Here is a 21,348-nt window from a genome sequence, read left to right on the forward strand (position 1 = left end):
CTAAAAAAATCCTTGAACGCCTTGGAACCCAAACCAATGGCTTCATTAAGTCATAGTTCGTACTAACGAGACTTGGGGAAAGGGTCAACACGGTTAAATAGGTCAAAACACTATAACGACTAAACAGGTTGCTACAGTCAGACTGGCAGTTATGGTGGTTCTAGTTCGAGGGGCGCCGGTCAGTCTTCTAGGTCGTATCAGCCATATTTTGGCGCCCTGTGCACTCAACTTTGCATGCTACCTCCAGTGAGCCACCCAGATAGAGAGCTCCTGAGCGCTCGTTTTCCAGACCAGTAGACAAGGTTGTTTCATCCGGGTCCTCAGCTTCAGTTTATCAGCCTTCGTCCCTTCTGATCTATTTTTCATGTGGAGAGGTTCGACATATTGCTAGGAGGTGTTCCCGACCCAAACGGGATTATTAGCCACAGGGGACTCCGACATCATCCGATGGTCGAGGTGGTACTTCTCAGAAGGGTGACGCTCAGTCAGGCCGCGGTGGTTCTCAGGGATCCAAAGGTGGATCCCAGGCAGCCAGAGGTGGATCCCATGAAGCTAGAGGTGGGTCCCAGTGTGCGAGAGAGGGATCGCAGAGTGGAAGTGGTGGGTCCCATTATTACTCGTTTCCAGGTAGGCCCTCGACAGAGGCCTCAGATGCAGTCATTGCAGGTACCATTTCTGTCCGTCATAGAGTAGCATCTGTGTTATTTGATCCTGGATCAACTTACTCGTATGTGTCTGCATATCATGTCGTTGTCTAGGATTTTCCTTGTGATAGCATAGATATACATGTTCATGTGTCTACTCTAGTTGGAGATTCTGTGATTGTTGATCGAGTATACCGGCCCTGTTTGGTTGCTTTTATGGGGTATAAAACTTGGGGAGATTTGATGAATCTCGATATGGTGGACTTTGATATTATATTGGGGATGTCTTGGCTTTCTTCTTATCACGCGATTTTGGATGCCATGTTAAGACAGTCACCTTAGCTATGCTGGATATTCCTAGGCTTGAGTGGAGGGGTATTCCTAGTCTCGCTCCAAAGAAGATTATTTCCTTCCTTCAGGCGAAGAAGTTAGTCAATAAGAGGTGTTTAGCGTATCCAGCTCATGTACGAGACACGACTGCTGCATCTCTACCCCTTGAGCAGAGATATTCTCGTCTGATCAGCCGGGTATGCCACCCGATCGTGACATTGATTTCTGTATTGATTTGGATACGGGCACTCGCCCTATTTCTATTCTGCCATATCGGCTGGCACATGCCGAGTTGAGATAGCTTAAGGAGCAGTTATAGGATTTCATTAGACCGCGTGTCTCTCCTTGGGGTGCTCCTGTGTTATTTGTGAAGAATAAAGATAGGACCATGAGGATATGCATTGATTATTGCCAGCTGAACAAGGTTACTATTCGGAACAATTGCCATATGCCTCGTATTGATGATCTATTTGACCAGCTTCAGGGTGCTTCAGTGTTTTCGAAGATTGATTTGAGTTCAGGCTACCACTAGTTGAGGATCAGGGCAGAGGATATTCCGAAGACAACCTTTCGGATAAGGTATGGCCACTATGAGTGTATGGTGATGTCTTTTGGGCTTACTAATGCCCCGGCTACATTTATGACTTTGATGAATGACATTTTTAGGCCATTTCTTGATTCCTTCGTGATTGTGTTTATTGATGATATCTTGGTGTATGCCAAGAGCAGAGAGGAGCATGAGAGTCATTTTCGTATTGTTCTTGGGTTTTTGAAGAAGCATAGCTTGTTTGCTAAGTTTTCTAAGTGTGAGTTCTAGTTGGAGTCTGTGGCATTCTTGGGCCACGTTGTGTCTAATGATGGGATTATGGTTGACCAACAGAAGATTGAGGCTGTGAGGGGTTGGGCGAGGCCCACTACTGTCACTGAGGTTCGTAGTTTTGTGGGTTTGGCCAGCTATTACCGTCGCTTTGTGAAGGGTTTTGCTGCTATTGCTTCATCTTTGACCAGATTGACTCAGAAGGATATTCCTTTCCAGTGGTCAGATGATTGTGAGGAGAGCTTTCAAAAGGTCAAGCTTCATTTGACTTCAGCCCCGATCTTAGCATTACCCGTAGAGGGTAAGAATTTCACGGTGTATTGTGATGTCTCCCATATGGACTTGGGTGTTGTGTTGATGCAAGAGGGTAGAGTGATAGCTTCCGTCAGTTGAAGATTCATGAGAAGAATTACTCTACCCATGATTTGGAGTTGTTAGTCGCGGTCTTCACTTTGAAGATTTGGAGGCATTATTTGTACGGTGCCCATTGTGAGGTTTTCACTGATCACCGTAGTCTTCAGCATGTGTTTACCCAGAAAGATCTTAATTCTAGGCAGCGCCGATGGATGGAGCTCCTGAAGAACTTTGACATCTCTATTCTGCACCATCCCGGGAAGGCCAATGTTGTGGTTGATGCCTTGAGTCACAAGGTAGTGAGTATGGGGAGTTTAGCTCATTTTGATTGTTTCTAAGCGTCCGTTGGCCATGGAGGTTCAGACTCTGGCCAACAGTTTGGTCTGCCTTGATATTTCAGCTTCAGGCAGGATTTTGGCTTATGTAGAGGCGAGGTCATCTTTATTGGACCAGATCTGGACTCATCAGTTTGAGGATGCTTAGTTGAGAAAGATTCGAGATAGAGTTTTAAGGGGCGAGGCCAAGGAGGCCGTGATTGATTCTGAGGGAATTTTGAGGATTAAGGGACGCGTGTGCGTTCCTCGTGTTGGTGATTTGATTCAGTTGATCTTGTCTGAGGCTCATAACTCTCGTTATTCCATTCATTCGGGGGCAACTAAGATGTACCGTGAAGAGAGATATAGTTGATTTCGTGGCTAAATTATCAGCAGGTAAAGTATGAGCACCAGTGACCCGGTGGTGTACTTCAGAGGATGCCCATTCCCGAGTGGAAGTGGGAGAGAATTGCCACGGATTTTGTGGTGGGTCTTTCGAAGACCCTGGGAAAGTTTGATTCTATTTGGGTGATAGTTGATCGATTGACTAAGTCCGCTCACTTTGTTCCAGTTCAGGTTTCCTATACCGCGGATAAGTTAGCACAGTTGTATATTCGGGATATTATGAGATTTCATGGGGTCCCCATTTCTGTCGTATCTGATCGAGGTACTATCTTCATTTCCCGATTCTGGAGAGCTTTTCACAAGGAGTTGGGTACCTGATTGGATCTCAGTATAACTTTTCATCCCCAGACCGATGGCCAGTCCGAGCGGACCGTTCAGGTGCTCAAAGACATGTTGAGAGCGTGTGTTATTGATTTTGGTGGTCATTGGGATCAACACTTACCATTGGCAGAGTTTTCGTACAACAACAGCTATCATTCGAGTATTGGCATGGCACCTTTTGAGGCGTTATATCGTAGGAGATGTAAATCTCAGGTTGGCTGGTTTAATGGGTTCGAGGCTCGACCTTGGACTACTGATCTGTTGAAAGAGTCCCATGATAGAGTGAGAGTTATTCAGGCCAAGCTCTTGGCAGCTCAGAGTAAGCAAAGAATGTATGCGGACCGAAAGGTTCGAGTTTTAGAGTTTGCTGTAGTTGACCAGGTTCTATTGAAGGTTTCACCCATGAAGGGTGTTATAAGGTTCTGGAAGAGGTATATTGGTCCATTTGAGATTGTTGACCGTGTGGGTGATGCAGCTTATGAGTTGGCATTGCCGCCAGGCTTGGCGGGAGTTCATCCAGTTTTTCATATTTCGATAATGAAGAAGTACTATGCCGAGGTACCTACATTGTTTGTTGGGATTCTATATTACTTGATGAGAATTTGACTTATGAGGAGGAGCCTATTGCGATCTTGGATAGGCAGGTTTGAAAGTTGAGTTCGAAAGAGATTGCTTCTGTGAAGATGCAATGCAAGCACCGTCCTCTTGAGCAGGCTACTTGGGAGACCGAGTCTGACATGCGTAGCTGATATCCCTAGTTGTTCAGTGATTCAGGTATTTCCCGCTCCTTTTCTCTTATTCACTCGAGGACAAGCGATGGTTCAACTGGTATCTGATGTAACAACCCGTTTGGTCGTTATAGTCTTTTCGGCACTTCCGCCCCTTTTTAGCTTGGTTAGCTCATTTTTTACCCTAGGGCACCCGTTGACACGCTTCCCGAGGTTTCTAGATTTGATTCGAGCGACTTTTTGTGAAATTTGGGCTTAAAGCGAAAAAAAGTTGACTCAAAGTTGACTTTTGGGTAAACGGACCGTTTTTGAAAATCCGTCGATTCTGAGAGGTCCGGATGGTCGTTTAGAACTCGTGTGTATATCTAGTTCGGTTTCCAATGCACTCGGATGCATTTTGGGACTTGGGTTGGGAAATTGGAAATGAGGTATCAGGGGTTGACTTGGTTAACGAGACCTCCGTTGGAAATTTCGAGGCCACGAATGCGTTCGTAGTGTATTTTTATGTGGGTCTGTGTGTGTGGTTTGTGAGTAGATGGCATCGCAAGTGGTTCGGGATTTCGGTTGAGACTTAGGAAAATATTTGGTTTCTGGTACCTGGTGTCCGCCATAACGGCACCGCTATTGCGGTGGGATGGCCGCTGGGGTGGCCAAGCCTATTTTGGCCCAAACCGTCCCGACGGCCTGTGATGGTGCTGGGGCAGTGGCGCTGTTGCGACCCCGGTGCCGCCGTGGCAGTATCAGGCTTGTTATTTCATTAAGTGTGTATTAAAAAACCCTTAGTCTATCATTCTTCACCATTACGAAAATTGAGCTCTTGGGGACTGTTTTAGAAGATTCTTGGAGAAAACTCTTAGTGGTAACCTCTTTATTAATTCCTTAGTCTTGCTAACCTCTTTATTAATTCCTTGTTCCTAATCATCATAGAATTCATCTTTCCTTATTAGTTCCTTAGTAATGGAAGATAAAAAGTGGATTTAATGGATATTCTACTTAGGCTTTTGAATGGTGATATTGATTGGGTTTATGCTAGATTATGATATATCTAAGGTTATTAATCATATATCTTCCATTATTAGTGTTGAATCTTTGAATCTAAGAGATAGGGTTCATACCCAAAATTAGGGGTTTTACTTGAATTTCGAAATTGGATAAATCCTTGAGTTAATTTAGCAATTAGTTGATGGGTTTTGAACACCTAGTGTTTAATTTGATATTTTACCCCCGAGTTTCCCGTTTTGCCCTTGTGGGGCCCGTTTTCCCAAATTCTAGGGTTGGTTTTGACCTAATTTGAATGATAGCAATATAGGTATCAATCTTCATGATTTCTAATCTAGATTTCGAATATGCCTAGACTTCTTTGATCTTAAGGCTCACCGGAAGGGCAAGGCTAAAGAGTGATTGTTGGTGTATTGTTGTTCGGCTATCTAGGTAGGTTATGGCTTACCCTTGGTGAGACTTCGTGTAGCGAAGCATATATTTAGATGATATTGCCGGAGAAAGCATGTAAACCTTCTGGTATGAAGTTGAGTTGGATATTGTCTTAGGTTGGGCCTTGTTGCGTGATTAGGGCTAGCCACCCCGTTGTGTTATGACTTGATTGTTCTATTGTGTTTGCTTGATGCCACGTGTTGTTAGTAGATATTGGGATATGTTGTCCCATCTTGATTGTGATATTGTAGTATCTTACGGGTTGATGTTGATACGAGAATAGAGTTCTATATGACTCGTGTAGTCTTTCATGATATTGTTGGCATACCGATGTTGGTACTTGTGACACTGATATATTGTTGGCGTACCCATGTTGGTACTTGTGACATTGATATGTTGTTGGCGTACCCATGTTGGTACTTGTGATATTGATCTGATTATTGATGTTGATACATGCATTGCACGCACTCTCATGATATACTGTTGATACATTGTTGGTGCTTGATGAAACATTGTGATGAGCTGGGCTCGGTTTTAAAATGAGAGTGATGTGAGAGTCCGATGTTAGTCCCGGAATCATGGATTGAGTGAGTGCATGGACTTCGCGGGTCCCCTAGGGTGGTGCCGATGAGAACCCCCCGTGGGTAAAGATCCGGGGTTTCGTCTGTCTATTGGGCAAAGATCCGGGACGAGTGGCACTTAGACTTCGCAAGTCACCTTGGGTTGTGCTACCGAGACGTCGATACTTCCGTCCGGAGTACATGTGTACACAGCATTGCTTTGCATTGTATTTACATTCATACATTATTGCATTACATTGCATTATGGATTATATTGTGATGATCTGGTGTTTTACTTATGATGTTGGTTTCGGATTGGACATATTGAGACTTGACACATTTGGGTTTAGATGCTCTACTTAGGTGATGACATGTACTTGGTTCTGATTATGTTTGGCTTACACTTGTTGATTTATTTGCCTATCTTGCTTTATTGTCTAAATTATGTTAGTTATACTTAGTCGGCCTATGATACCTACCAGTACTGTGGTTTTGTACTGATCTGCACCTGCTGCATTCTTTTAGGAATGCAGAGTTCCAAGTTGGGTCTTCTTCCGTCTCCTGTGGCTGATAGTCACCATCCGGACAACTTCGAGTTTATAGGATGAACACGAGACGTTTGCTGCCTTGAAGACTCCTCCTATTATGTCTTACTTTTTCTATTCTGAGACATAGACAGATTTGATGTATTATTATATTCCAGACTTGTATATTTTCACTTAGATGCTCTTGTATGGCTTAGACCAGACCCTGGGGGTATTTCGTTATTTCGGCACTATTCTATTATATATTGTTGTAAGACTTACGTGATTACTCTCTTTCGCTTGATTGATTAATTATTTATGTTTTTTTCGTTAGGTTGAGGGTTCGCTTACCGAGGTGAAAAAGGTAAGTGCCCGCGCGACTTAGCCAAAATGGTTCGTGACAGTTGACCGACCCTAAACCGAAGCGATGACGAGGGTTGGTCTTTCTGATACTTACCTCCACGTTTTGTTAGTAACCAATTATACAAGCTATAATTCATTTAAGCAAATAATGAATACAAAGTCCACAAATCAAGTAAACAACCAAAAATCAACAATTAGGTAAGAAAAGCTTCTAACCACGTGAGGTTCCATGACTCATTAAGTAAGCAATTTAAGCTCGATTCTTCCCAAGAATCCTACAGTATGTTTGTCACACCCCAATCCTGATAGGGCATGATGGGCACCCAACCCTTACTTAGAGTCGAGCGAACCCACTGGCTCTCGTTATACTCCTAATCACACCGGATCCTTAAGTCATGAAATGAGATGCATAATGGAAGCTTTTCAAAAATATTCTTCTCATCTTTCTCGAATCAAATAAAGTTTGCAATCATATGAATCTGTAAAGTAATGCATAATGATACATCAGCTTAAATAGCCGCTTACAAGAATGGCATACTATATACGTGACTCTGTCTGCAAAGTCTCTAACATAAATCATTATACCGTGATAGGGCGGATGTCATACATGCTTACTTTAAAAAAAAAACATTTTTATACATATATATATAGTAACATGCCCGGCCATTAAGGCGCGGTGTCATATATTATATCATGCCCGACCATCAAGGCTCGGTGTTGTCATCATTAGCCTGCGTCCAGGCCTCCCGCGTCCGGGGCAATATCATAACATGCCCACTGCAGTGGTGTGCACATCTACTTGCCTGCCCGGCCGACTATAGCGCGGCGCGGTGTGAGAAAATACATACATATATATATATATATATAAAGCATGCATGAGAGCCAAATAAAAGCTATGAGTACATCAGAGTGACGTAAGGTCGGTAACCTCCGATTATATATTATGGAATAATCATCGTCGCTTTGTCTCACCTTGAAGGAAAAATTATTATAAGTTGAGACCAACAACAATGAATAAAATTAAGAAAAGTCAAACGATAGCTCATTATTCTCATATCGTCATTGAAATCATAAACTTGGAACCATTAAACATGAAATCATTCTCATCATAGTCATCATAATAATATAAAGCTCATGTACATGAAAATCTCTGTGAATACAAATTATCTCATAATAACATGAAATCTGTATGCCTTGGAGCTTGGATAAATAAATCCCTCATAATCATCGTCATGGTTATCATGAAAGAAATTATTCATATTTGCCATCATAAAACTTTTAGAGTCATAAATTCCTAACATCCTTGGAAATGAATTTTTTTATGGAATCCATACATAGTTTGGTAGGAAAAGATTCGTGCTTTTGGAAATTCGATAACCTCATAAGGATCACGAAATTCATGGGTTTCTAGCATTTGCAGAATCAATGATATTATGGATACGACACAAATGTTTATAACGAAAAGATCATGCCTTTGGAAAGAAGGGGACTAGCCTTAGCATACATGGAAGATAATTCTCGACTTCCAACTTACTTCCCGTCTTGCAACTCTCTTAAGAATTATTCGTAGCCTCGTAATCTACATATAAAACCATTCATGATATCATTAGGATCATCGTCATACCCTCGTCTTAAACACTTAATGAAAGTCCTTTTAGATTCTGTCGAAATTCGGGCAGCATTTTCCCTGTTTATGTGCCTAGCCCGAAATTCCAATTCAATAACCAAAAACACCAACAACACTACCAATTGTAATAACATCATTTCCAACACAACATATGCCATAAAACATCCCACACAATGTTTTTTTTTCAAATTTCTCAACCAACCCACTTGCGATACGACTATTTAATAACTTTATTTCCGTAAAGAAGCCGAAATTAATACTAACAACATCAATAACAACATCCCCAAAATCCTACAAGATAAATATATGTATTTCCATCCAAATTTCTCTTCAACCCTCAATCCATAAATCAAAAACATCAACACAACAACTACAACTTTTATTTCTTGCAAATACTCCTTAATCAAGGTTGATAAAGAGAAGGATTTAATGATTCATACCTTGTTTTTATGAAGGTTGCAAAATCTTCATCATTTTCTTGTTCCCAAGCTACTCTTAACACAAAAATGAAATCATCATCGCGTCTACGTGTTGTTCGGACTTCGATTAGTACTCCGTAGCTTGAAATTTTGCTCAAAATCTTCAATTTTAAGTGGGATTTAGGACCTCTTTTGTTGCTGAAGTTTCTGGAAATTTTTGGATGATGAAAATGGGGGTTTTCCCCTTTTTATAAAAGCTGAGGCGGCGTCACTGTAGCAGTACTGTAGCAGTGTTGTTTCTGCGACGGCAGTTCAGTTTGTAATGTCTATAATTCTCTACTCCGATGTCCTATCAACGAGCGGTTTGTCGCATTACAAACAAGACTCGACGAACTTCATTTTAGGCTTTTGAAACGCCTTAAAACTCCAAATATACATGGAGATATACCCCTCCAAAGTTGACTAAAAATCTGTCCAACTTTCTCAAATTTTCGTCGAACTTATTTTCTTCAATTTGCTCAATCTCGAAATATTCCGAAACTCTTCCTACATGATATTTATCATTTATTATACATGATAATGGCCATATTCTCGTGTTCCAAAATAGTCTTTCCCGATTACGACTTACGAGATCGTAATTCACCCTTTTTCTTCGTTGTTACGTACTTTCCATGGCTTGTGCCCTTTCAAAACATCATGGGACGTCTTTGACACTCCATTACTACGGTGAGGTACATGTCATACTCGTGCTCTGAAAACGCGGGGTTTAACAATGTTCACTCATCTCAACGAGATTTCATCAAGTAAACAAATAAACTGGTTGAACCCACGAACAAGCCAATTAATGAGAATACAAGAAAATAAGAATAATATGCAATGCAATACAATGCCATGACTATAATGCACCAGTATACAAACGCTCCTGCGGTAGGTTTCACGTGATCCATTGGGGACTCATAAGGTCCATATAACTCATTCGGAATCCCCAATCTCCCAGATCACATCGGGTATACAACCGATAGGCTATCATGTCATCATCACAACCAGTACCATATCCAATCGGATCATTACAGACAATCCCTTATGAATCACTAATAACATGCTAATGATATCACATAATGTATGAAATAGATATGCGTTCAACATGCAATTGCATAATATCATGTCAATGACAAATATAGTTCATTTTTCATGATTTAGACAAGATGTAGAGTGATGAATGTACAATGAATCAATATCACAAGTATTAAACAAACATGGCTATAATAAGCTCATTTCATCAACAACCATACCAATAAATTAGATTTAACACTACCAAATCATGCCCATAAGCGTGACACATATTACTTTACAAAATTAATCCTTTTTCATTGATTTACCCATAACATGACATCGGTACCCGCACAAGTGCTCGTCACATCACGAGTACGGGACCCCCAATTCCCTGTTACACCCCTTGATTACAATAGCCAACACAAACACTTCATAAAGAGTCTAGTAAGTCTCAACTTGATTTAGATTTGAAGTACAAAAGCTCATGAACAGACTTGCCCTTCCTCGACGTCTCCGAAAGATCCCAAACTTGATCCGAGCGAGACACCTTCCAAAAGCTCCACCGCATCCAAATTTGCCAAATGAGTTCAATCTAGGCAAAATGGTACTCTACGAGGTTAGATGAGTCCAACAATATCCATATTGCTATACTTTAATTTGGAACTCAAAAAGGCAATCTCGAGTCCCGAAGGTCAAAACTAATTTTATCGCAAAATCGGGTTACCTATAACCCATAGGTTATAAATCCATAAAATCAACCAATTTCATCCATAAATTTCCCCTCAAATCAAAGATTTACCATTTTTCCACTTTAAGGCTCAAAATCCCCGTTTCTAGAACCCAAACATGGATGAAAATGATAACTAGGGGAAATAATTATGGGGAAACACCAAAATAAAGGTTAGATACTTACCCCCTTTCAAAGACGCAAAAAATCACCTCAAACCGAGCTCTTGAACTCAAGATATGCTCAAACTACAATAAAATCCCGATTTGTGTTTTTAAACACTATCCAGGCATATTTTATTAATCTCGATTGCGGCCCGCCACATCACGATCGTGAAGGTATTTTCTTTTTTTGTTAGAAAATTTTCTTCCTCACGATCGGGACCCCCAAATTTCACACCAGAAAAACTAGCAACAACCCAATCTTCATTTTAGTACCCCGAAACTCATCTGGAACTTCCCTGACACAAACCACTTATGCATTTCAATCATAAAACACGCTACGAACCTGCTTCCGCGCTCAAAACTCTGAAAAAAGGTCATTTTGACCCGATGTTGAGCGTGGTCAACTCCAATTCCTTAACTTAACTAGTTTCTCAACCGATGACCCAAATCACACTCGAACCTCTCGGGACCCGAACCAATGACTCGTCTAAGTCATAAATAACATTTCGAACCTAATGGAATTGACGAAACTCTAACACAGACCCATTTATCCCCAATATTGACTTTGATCAAATTTTCTCAATTTCTTAACTTAATAACTTCCAAGTTTGCTAAAACTGATCCGAAACTCACCCGATTGCGTCGAGAACCATGCCACCCATACCCGCAAGTAATAAATACCAAGATGAAACTACAGACAGGGTATTTTGAGGAAAAAAAAGTCTAAAATCTCAAAACGACCAAGCGGGTCGTTACAGAAAAAATTCGAAAAACCAAAAAATTGGATCAAATCAAATTGATTCAATTCTCTGCTTTCGATTCTTCAATTCTTTGATTGTTTTTCGATTTTGATTCTTAAAAAGTTTGGTTTTCGTTTCTAATTTAAGGTATTTCCATTTAACCTAAATAGCAAACAATTCTGTTACTGTTTCCTACTTAGTCCGCATATTACAATTATTGTGTACCTTCGTCAATATATTTGTCATGACCCGAAATCCCAAGGTGGCCGTGAGGGCACCTTCTCTAACTGGTAAGGGAACCCAAGTAAAAGGTAAAATCTTTTAACAATTATAAAAGCGAATATAAAGTAAGAACAACCCATAAGTCAATAATAAGGTCTCATAACACATAAATGCGGAAAACTAAGTCATACATCTCCCAAAACCTGAAGTTATAAGTACAAGAGCCACTAAATACGGAGTACAAGTTTGAAAGTCTACAATACTGTACGAAAAGTAAAGACTGGAAAGTAAGATAAATATGGAGTCCAGTGCTGCGGAACAGCCAGCAGCTCACCCTGATAACTCTAAAAGGTATGCATCAACGATCGATTAGTTATGAGTTAACTAAACTTGTAATACATATAACAAATCATTGTACTTTTAAACTTTTATTTTAAACAATTATAGATAATATAAAATGATTTGCCTATCTAAATGAAATTCAATATGGTTATTTTTGAGAAAAATTGCACAATTTATAAAAATTTGATTTCGATATCATTATAACATATGAACAATACTCGCTATCATGACAATAAAATAAGATAAAATTATAAAAAAGAATAGCTTTCAAATCATAATAAAAACAAAAAATGCTAAGTAATTTGAGTTCACTAGCACATAAATCAATTCCGACACTTGTAAAACACCATTAACATATGAAAAATATTATTGCCTTTATCATTCTTTTTAGTCTGTCCCAAAAAGAATGATATATGTTAATGAAATAATTTACCGCCACATAAATATCTATAACTTGTTTTAAATATAAGTTTAAAAAATCTTCCTCGGGACGGAGGGAGTAGTAAAAAATGGTCGGGCAATTCTCAGAATTGCCCTTCTTTTGGGGTGGTCTTTAAATTTTGCCCCTCATATTTGAAATCTTTAAATTTTGCCCTTCGGCTAAACCCCATGGGTTCCAGGTTCGAACCCCCACACAGTCAAAATTTTAATAAAAATTCGCAAGACAGAGTTTAAATTTCGCTATGCCCCCATCGGCATACACTTGTGAAGGAATTACCAAAGTTATGCCGGACCCGGCATACTTATGCCTTATGGCAGGTTTGGCATAAGTATGCCGGGTTCGGCATAACTTTGATAATTCCTTCACAAGTTTATGCCGGGTCCGGCATAAAAGTTTGCCCATTAAAAGTATGCCCCCACTGGCATAAACTTGTTAAGGAATTACCAAACTTATGCCGGACCCGGCATACTTATGCCTTATGGGCAGACTTGGCATAAGTATGCCGGGTCCGGCATAACTTTGATAATTCCTTCACAAGTTTATGCCGGTGCGGGCATACTTTTAACGGGCAAACTTTTATAGTATGGCACATAAGACAGAATTTTTCCTTAAGGCATAACTAAAAGTTTGCCTTATAAGGCAAAGTCTATACCGTAAGAAAAAGTTCTGCCTTATGGGGCATACTTTTGGTTATGCCTTAATTAAAAGTTTGGCCCATAAGGCATTGTTCCTTAAGGAAAAGTTTGCCCCATAAGGCATAACTAAACTATGCCTTAAGGAAAAGTTATGCCCCCTCCGGCATAACTTTAGTTTTTCCTTAAGGACTTTATGCCGGATCCGGCATACACTCCCCCCAGCCCTGCCTTGCAAAATTATTTTTTTATTTTATGCCTAAGCGGGGGTTCGAACCCAGAACCTCAGGTATTCAAGCGAAGGACAAAATTTAAAGACCACAAATATGAGGGGCAAAATTTAAAGACCACCCCAAAAGAAGGGCAATCCGTGCAAAAAAATGAAAATGGTCCAAATGAGTCAAACAGTGTTCGTAAAGTTAATTAATCGTAGTATATCAACTTTACCAAAATTACAATCTACTCCACCAAACTCATCCTATCCACCCCACCCCACCCCACCTTCAAATATCAAAACAAAAATAGACAGACACAAAACACAAACCTCTCTCTGTTGTTGTTTGGCTTTTATCTCAGTCAGTTGTTTTGTTTGGTTCTTCCTTCTTCGTCAATCCCTTTTAGATCTCCTATTAGATACTGAGTTTAAACTTAGTCATATTTGAGATCCCAGTTCAACTCAGTTCGTAGGTACTATTATTTTGCAATGTTGGCTTCACTTCAACGATAATGTCGGCTTCACTTGCTGCATTTGAGCGTCCACGTGTCGGCACTTCCAATACGGTAAATGTTCTTTTAATTTTCTTGAAAATTGTCAAGTTAATGATGGTCAAAATGGAGTGGAATGGGGAAAATTACGCTCTATCTCTACTGGGAGAAAATATTTATGCCTGGTAGCCCTTATTTTGGGTTTGTTACCTGGTTTAATTAGCCCATATTTGTGTATAAACACCTTTTATACAAGGTTGATACGTCATGTATATTGCTTTCGCCCGAGGTATAATGTTGAATAATGTTGTATTTGCATTATTTCATTTCCATATCGCTTTAAATCTCATCCGAAACTCTTAACCTTATCTAACCTTATCTGACTTCTCTTTATGCTTTTATTGAGCCGGGGGTCTTTCGGAAACAGCCGTCCTACCTTGGTAGGAGTCAGGTCTGCGTACACTCTACCCTCCCCAGACCCTACGATGTGGGATTTCACTGGGTTGTTGTTGTTGTTGTTGTTGTTGTTGTAATGTTGTATTCGGAGCTACGTGGGGTAATATTTTATGTTGGGATGTATATTTTTGAAAATTTCCCGGCTAGAGTTTGTTAGCATATTGGGTAAGTTAGAATTGTGAAATAAAGAATTTTGGGTCTACGTAGAACGTCATAATTTTGAAAAAAATTGGTAGGAAAAAGAGAAGAAAGATGGGGCATTGTTGTGAAGTCAATGATGGTCAAAATGAAAAAAGATTGGGACTTTTTGATATGGGTTAGATTGTTCTAGCCTAATTGATAAGTTAGCATTATCAAAGAAAAATTTGGGTCAATGAGAATAATATGCATGACTTCAGAAAAATTATGTTGTGTCGGAGTAATACCAGTTTTAACGAATAGATAGGATAGAAAATAGAAGAAAAGATATGGTTTACTTGTTAAAACGTTTAGGATTTGTTATAGTTGAGTTGCAGTTGTTTTAAGCAGATGATAAAGTAGAATGGAGAAGGAATTGTTTGGTCACTGAAAAGTCAAATTAGTACTCTTTGAGAAAAATGGGACCTTTCTTGGGATTGTATTAGAGTCAATTTTGAGTCATTGTGTAGTCAATGATGGTCAAATGATTTTCATTTAGAAACAATATGATTCTTCTTTCTCTTGTTTTTTTGGGTGATTGGAGATAATACTTGTTGTTCCAGAAAATAAGTTTAAAAAGTGAAGCAAATTGTGCAACTGTGAAGTCAATTATAGTTGAATGAATTTCATTTCGGACAAGTTAGGGTATTATGATTCCGCTTGCAGTTTTTTTTACCCAAAAGATATGCTGAAGAAATGAAAAATTGGTCAGTGTGAAGTCAATTATAGTCATATCTTGTATGATTTGCATTAGAGACATTATGATCTACTGATTGGAGTTACACCTGTTTTTACCAAAATGTAAGTTAGAATAGTGCAAGATAGAGTCAGTCTGAAACAATCACAGCCAAATGATTACGATTCAGAAAAACAGGACAGTCAAACCCGCAAGGGTGGCTCAGTTGGTTGAGCATGAGGCTTTCATAATGGAGGTCTCAGGTTCGAAACCCCCTGCCCACGACAGCAGGGGATTTGCCTTCTGGGTCGAGGTCGTCGCACGGGGCTTGCCTAGTGCGGGTTATCTCTCCTGTGTGGTTTGCGAGCTATTGCACATGAGCTGGGTTTACCCTGTGCGCACCCGAAGGGTAGCGGCTGCGGGTTCTCATGTCATCAAAAAAAGAAAAAAAAAAGAAATAGAGGACAGTCAAATAAAGTCCATTCAGAAACTAATGATTTTCTTATTAGGTTAGGTTTGATTTATCCTATAGGTTGTGTTTTGGAAGAAATAGGATAAGTATGTTTGGTACTATGTTGTATTTATTGGGGGCAAAAAAGGAGACAGATGCAATTGAGATTAGTTTTTGGATTATTGAATTATATATTTGTGTGTTTTATTCCCTTAAAAGATATCTGTATCGTGCCTGAAATTTATGGACTTGTATCTCTCTATTAGCTGAGAACTCCTCTAATGCTAAAAGGAAGAACAACACCTTGAACTCTTTTACATGCTATATAATCAGGGAAATAAAAAGGCAAGCTTTGTGTTGCTGCAAGATTTTTTCAATTTCTTGCTAAACATAATCTAATGAACCAAAAGGAAAGCCAAACTAGACCTGCACTTTGATTAAAGTATGAATTTACATTTTAAGGGACAGAACACAAATTTCTTTCCTTCAAGTAGAAATAACTCGGGGAACAAACATTTTTTTGATAACCGTGACTCTTGAACAAACTGATCACCTGCAACTCAACACCTGTCACATAGATTTATTTATAGTTAACCATTATCCAACCAAAAAAAAGGAATTTTTTATTTGTAGTTCGCACTGGATTTGGCAAGATAAGTTATAGAAGCTAGTACATCAGGCCTGGAATTGTTGCCAATATTAAGCATGCTAACATGTGAGGAGGTGATAGGTCTTTTCTTCTTCACATCTCAGTGCACCATGTAACTAGTGGCCAACGAGGAAGAGAAAGTAAAATCTCTGCGCCATCGATGGCGTTTCCACTGAACTCTTTTTAATCAGTAATAAGATGATATTATTGAAGAAATAACTTCACTAAGCAAGTGCTTCAAAACATAGTTAAACATCATGCAAATCCCGGATCATATCTAACGTGGTATCCACATCACGTACAAAGACCACGTTGCAGCCACAAGCTGATAAAGAAAAAGTTCTAAACTTAGGCTAAGTAAATTTCTTGACGAACCTTCAAAATTTGTAGTTTCTTTTGGTCCAAATCGTCTACCAGACTGCAATTGGAATGGTGCTGTAGAATTATTTTTGACTAATCATTGAGTCCTCTACTCCGAGCTTCAAAATAATCATTGAGTCCTCTACTCCTCTTTACTCTTCAGAAACTCCAAAGTGGAGTTTGGCATGCACCATTCTACTCCCAGAATGGCTATGAACATGCTCCACAACATGTGACTTACCTTGCATGTAAGAAAAGACGACAGACATCTTCGGGGTGTTCTTCACAAAGAAGGCATCTGTTACAGAGTTGGAAACCACGTCTCTGAAGGTTTGTCTGAGTGAGGCAGGCCTCTCTAGCCATTAACCAAGTGAAACAAGATACCTTTAGGGGTGCTTTGTTGTGCCAAATCTTTTTCCAAGGCCAAAGTTCTCTATTATATGTGCAGACAGCAAGTTATAGCATGATTTGGCCGAAAAATACCACTTTGCTGATCCATACAGGTAATGGAGTCCATCTTTGATTGTTCAGTGAAGTGTAACCAAGCACAAATTGTAGCTCACAGGTACATTGTACTTCCCAATCATTCAAATCTCTTCTGAGAAAGAGATCCCAGCCTTGGGCAGTAGATATTGCAGCGTTGTGAAGAGAAGAAATGCTGTAAATTTCATGAAACAGATCTTTTAGAGGAGAGTGCCCAACCAAGCGTCTTCCGTAAATTTAACTTTCGTGCTGTTTGTGCTTCCAGATTCCCACTCCATGAGGAGCCTTTGAACCTTTTGTTACTCAAGGACTTTCATAGGAGAATTTTTCAACTACTACTTGTCTCCAAAGTGCGTTTTCCTCCTAGGTGATCCTCCAATGCCTTTTCAACGGTAAGCTTTTATTATGGTGCTTTAAATTCTTGATCCCGAGGCCCCCACTGTTCCTATCTTGGGTGACATTGCTCCTTTTGAAGAGGCAGAAAAGCTTTGTTAGTTTATTTCCTTGCCAAAGGAAATCCCTTCTCACCTTGGCCTTTTTTTTTTTTTTTTTTTTTGTTTGAAACTGGTAAATTTGTATTCCTCAGCATTTAGGATATGCTGGAGACCATCAAAAAGAGTTAAACTGAAGACAGAAAGAGTAAAAGAAATACCTACAGTGATCTTAATAAATCTACAAACGGATCTATATCTTCTAATCCTATTTCTTTACACCAAAAGTAGAAAGATACTATACAATTCCATTTGACTTTCTGAATGGAATTAAATCTATCTTCAAAACACGTCTCATTCCTTTCTTTCCAAATAGTCCACCAAGTACAATGAGGGATCATCCTCCGCCATTTTTTCTGGCTCTTGCTGCCACCTCATCTCATCCAACAACTTAGCAGATCTGCAGTATGCTCAGGCATAGTCCAATTAGTCTCTGTCAGGTTGAAGAACAAACACCAAAGTTGTGCTGTGAATTTGCAGTGAAGAAAAAGATGGTTGTTGGTTTCATCTGTTTCGTTGCAAAGATAACATCTGGAAATTATGATGCTTCCCTTCATGTGTTAAACAAGCTCTCTTTGCCACCAGCCAAGTGAAACATTTCACCTTGGTTGGGGCTGGACACTTCCATATTTTGATCCAAAATTTTGACTGCTCCCCATTCTGCACCATGTCCTCCTTTTCATAAGCCCTGTTTACAGGGAATTGCCCATCATTACTGTGTCTCCTCAAAGTGTCTGGATCAGTGCTAGTGCCATGAAAATTAGCAATCCTATTCAACAGACTAACCAACCTTTCCACCTCCCAGTCATTCAAAACTCTTCTAAAATTTAAGTCCCATCCCTGAGCACTCCAAACTTCATGTATAGTGACCTCTGGGTTGTTACTTAAAATGAATAGATCTGGATAAACTTCCATAAGTGGGACCTGTTCATTCCAAGCATCTTTCCAGAACTTTGCTTTTTTCCCGTCTCCTACTTTCATCTGCAAGTTCCTTTCCAGCTTTGGCCACAGAGCTCTTATTGTTTTCCAGACTCCAACACCATAAGTACCATTGCTCACATTAGTACACCATGGATTGAGTTCACCAAATTTGCATTTAATAACCTTCCACAGTGCATTTTCCTCACTATTGTACTTCCATAGCCATTTCATCAATAAGCTATTGTTTTGTGATCTCAAGTTTCTGATGCTATGTCCTTATTAAAAAAAAAAAAAAAAAGAAAGAAAGACATGGTGCTGTGGGTAGATTGAACTCTTTCCTTATCCACATTGGAAAGGGATGGAATAGCAGTAGAGTTTCTCGGAATTAATGAAACCTTCCCCTACTAACGACCTTCTACACCCTCTCTATTGATTGAGCTACAAGTTTCAGTGGTCCTATGAGAATCCAGTTCTCTGAACAAGATGGATTTCAGATATTTCTTCCCCTGACATCCTTCTTTAGGTGAGATTGAGAATATGGAATCTGCTTTTAGTTTTTTTGTATGTCAAAAGCAGACTTCTTCTGGGCCAACGAGGAAGAGAAAGTAAGAAACTCTGATCCGTTTATGGCGTTCTTGCTGAACTCTTTCATCGTCCATCTTAGAAAGGAATTGGAATAGCAATAGAGATTTTCCGAATCAACAAAACCTTCACCCTAGTAATGACTTTCTGCACCCTAGTATTGATTGAGCTACAAGCTCTGATGGTCATATACGGGTCGAGTTCTCTGACCAATCAGGACTTCAAATGCTTCATCCTCTAATATTCTTCTTTGTTGAGAATGAGAAGATGGAATCTCCTTTTAGTTTCTTTGTACGAGAAAAATTAGAGAAGAGGAGGATGTATTGATGACTTGGATACTTTATTGTTTGATGAATACACAAACAAACCAATTTATAGTTCTTTATCAAAAAACAAACCAATTTATAGTTGTCAAATATTGTACACATATCACTGATGTAATATAGGACAAATTCTAACTTAAGAACTCATTACTTTCTAACACAAACATTTCTGTACACCCCACAAACACAAGGTGGAAAATTTGCTTGAATTTGTTCTATTTGAGAACACAAAAAAGCTTAGTCACTGGGTTGTCATAATAAGTTGCTTGAACAATAATTATGAAAACTTGTCGAGAAGTCATCAATAAGTTATGTGTGTCATGTCTCTGTTTCCTATCCCATCTAATGTTCTGAAAAGAATAGATTCATTGAGGAGAAATTTCATTTGGCAAGGCAACAAAGAAAGGAAAGCAATCCATTTGGTTAAATGGGACTGCCTCATCACCAGTAAGAAGGATGGAGGACTTGGCATTAGGGATCTCAAAATCCATAATCAAAGCTTACTTGTGAAGTGGTTGTGGAGATATAACATGGAGGTCAATGCATTATGGAGGAGGTTTGTGCATGATAAATATGGCCAAGAAGAAGAGTGGTGCTCTAAGTCAGTTAATAGTCCCTTTGGAGTGGGTGTTTGGAAAGCTATTAGATCATTGTGGCCATCTCTGGCCGAAAATATCAGTATAAAAGTGGGCAATGGAAGGAAAATTCTCTTGTGGCATGACAACTGGCTTGGGCATGGATCCTTAAAAGATTTGTTTCCTGAGTTCTATAATATTGTTACTTTACCGGAGGTAAAACTGGAATATTACTTTCAGAAGATTACTACATGACTGGGAATTGGAAAGAGCTGTGGAATTATTCAAGACCTTGGAACAATTTCAAGGTTTTAAAGAATCTGAGGATTCTTTGTACTGGAAACATGGCAATAATGGTGTTTTTACTGTCAAATCAGCATACAATTATCAGCTCAGGCAATATACACAATCCGATCAGTGGCCATGGAAATCCATTTGGAAGACTAAGGCACCGTATAAGGTTTCATGTTTCTCTTGGCTGGTAGCAAGAGAAGCATGTCTCACCCTGGAAAACTTAAGGAGAAGGGGTTTTCATCTATGTACTAGATGTGTTCTGTGTGATGCAGCCAGAGAAAGTAACTCACACTTATTTATACATTGTCCTTTCACTATACAATTGTGGCAATTTTTCTTGAACATGGTAGGACTAAGTTGGACTATGCTGTGAGCTATTGAAGTGCTGGAACTATAATGGGGGAGCAGTAAGACAAAAGAGTTGGTGGAAACTTGTCCCAGCAGTTATTTGGTGGATAATTTGGAAGGAGAGGAACAATAGAGTTTTTGAAGACAAATGCAATTCTGTGCAGAAAATCAAGATGAATTGTGTGATTTTGTTTCACTTTTGGTATAAAGAAAACTATGTAGAAGAGGCTGAATCACTAGTTGATATGATAGGTTCCTTGTGAAGCAGTAGTCCTCAGCATGGTGGGGTGTTTTTTTTTTTGTAAGTATGGCTGCACTGTCATGGTGCAGGTTTAATATATATATATAAATATACATGTTACCAGTCTCAAAAAAATAAGTTATGTGTCAAAATTTCACTGAAATGATTGTTGGAAACCAGAACTATCACTGAAAAAGAGACTTGAAGTTGCTGAAAGATCGTAGGGAACAAATACTGTTGTCTGATCTGTTTCTGGAGCAAGGTGCATTGCCACTAGATCGATCACTGAAAATAGGCAACAACAATAAAATTATAAAAGGAAGGAGAAGCAGCATCCAAGGTTATACATAGGTGTCAAATGCAATATGTACATGTTATTTTATTCAATGTGTGAAATATCTAGTTGAAGAATTTATAATCTGACATTCTAACTTGCATTTCACTTTACAACGTTCTG

The 21,348-nt window shown here is 39.3% G+C and overlaps 1 protein-coding gene across 3 annotated transcripts in view; it reads left to right on the forward strand.

Annotated features, from left to right (window-relative positions):
• The first annotated feature begins 13,674 nt into the window (after positions 1-13,674).
• Positions 13,675-21,348, forward strand: part of LOC132643649 (rho GTPase-activating protein 7-like) — a 52,611-nt gene continuing 44,937 nt past the window's right edge. For 2 of the 3 annotated variants that reach the window (XM_060360135.1, XM_060360137.1), the window contains exon 1: positions 13,675-13,939. In XM_060360135.1, coding sequence (XP_060216118.1) covers positions 13,886-13,939 — 54 coding nt within the window. In that variant the 5' untranslated portion in view covers positions 13,675-13,885. The remainder of the gene's footprint in view (positions 13,940-21,348) is intronic. The other variant, XM_060360136.1, reaches the window with a different exon arrangement.

This window comes from Lycium barbarum, chromosome 6 (genome assembly GCF_019175385.1).
Source record: "Lycium barbarum isolate Lr01 chromosome 6, ASM1917538v2, whole genome shotgun sequence".
NCBI classification, from domain to species: Eukaryota; Viridiplantae; Streptophyta; class Magnoliopsida; order Solanales; family Solanaceae; genus Lycium; species Lycium barbarum.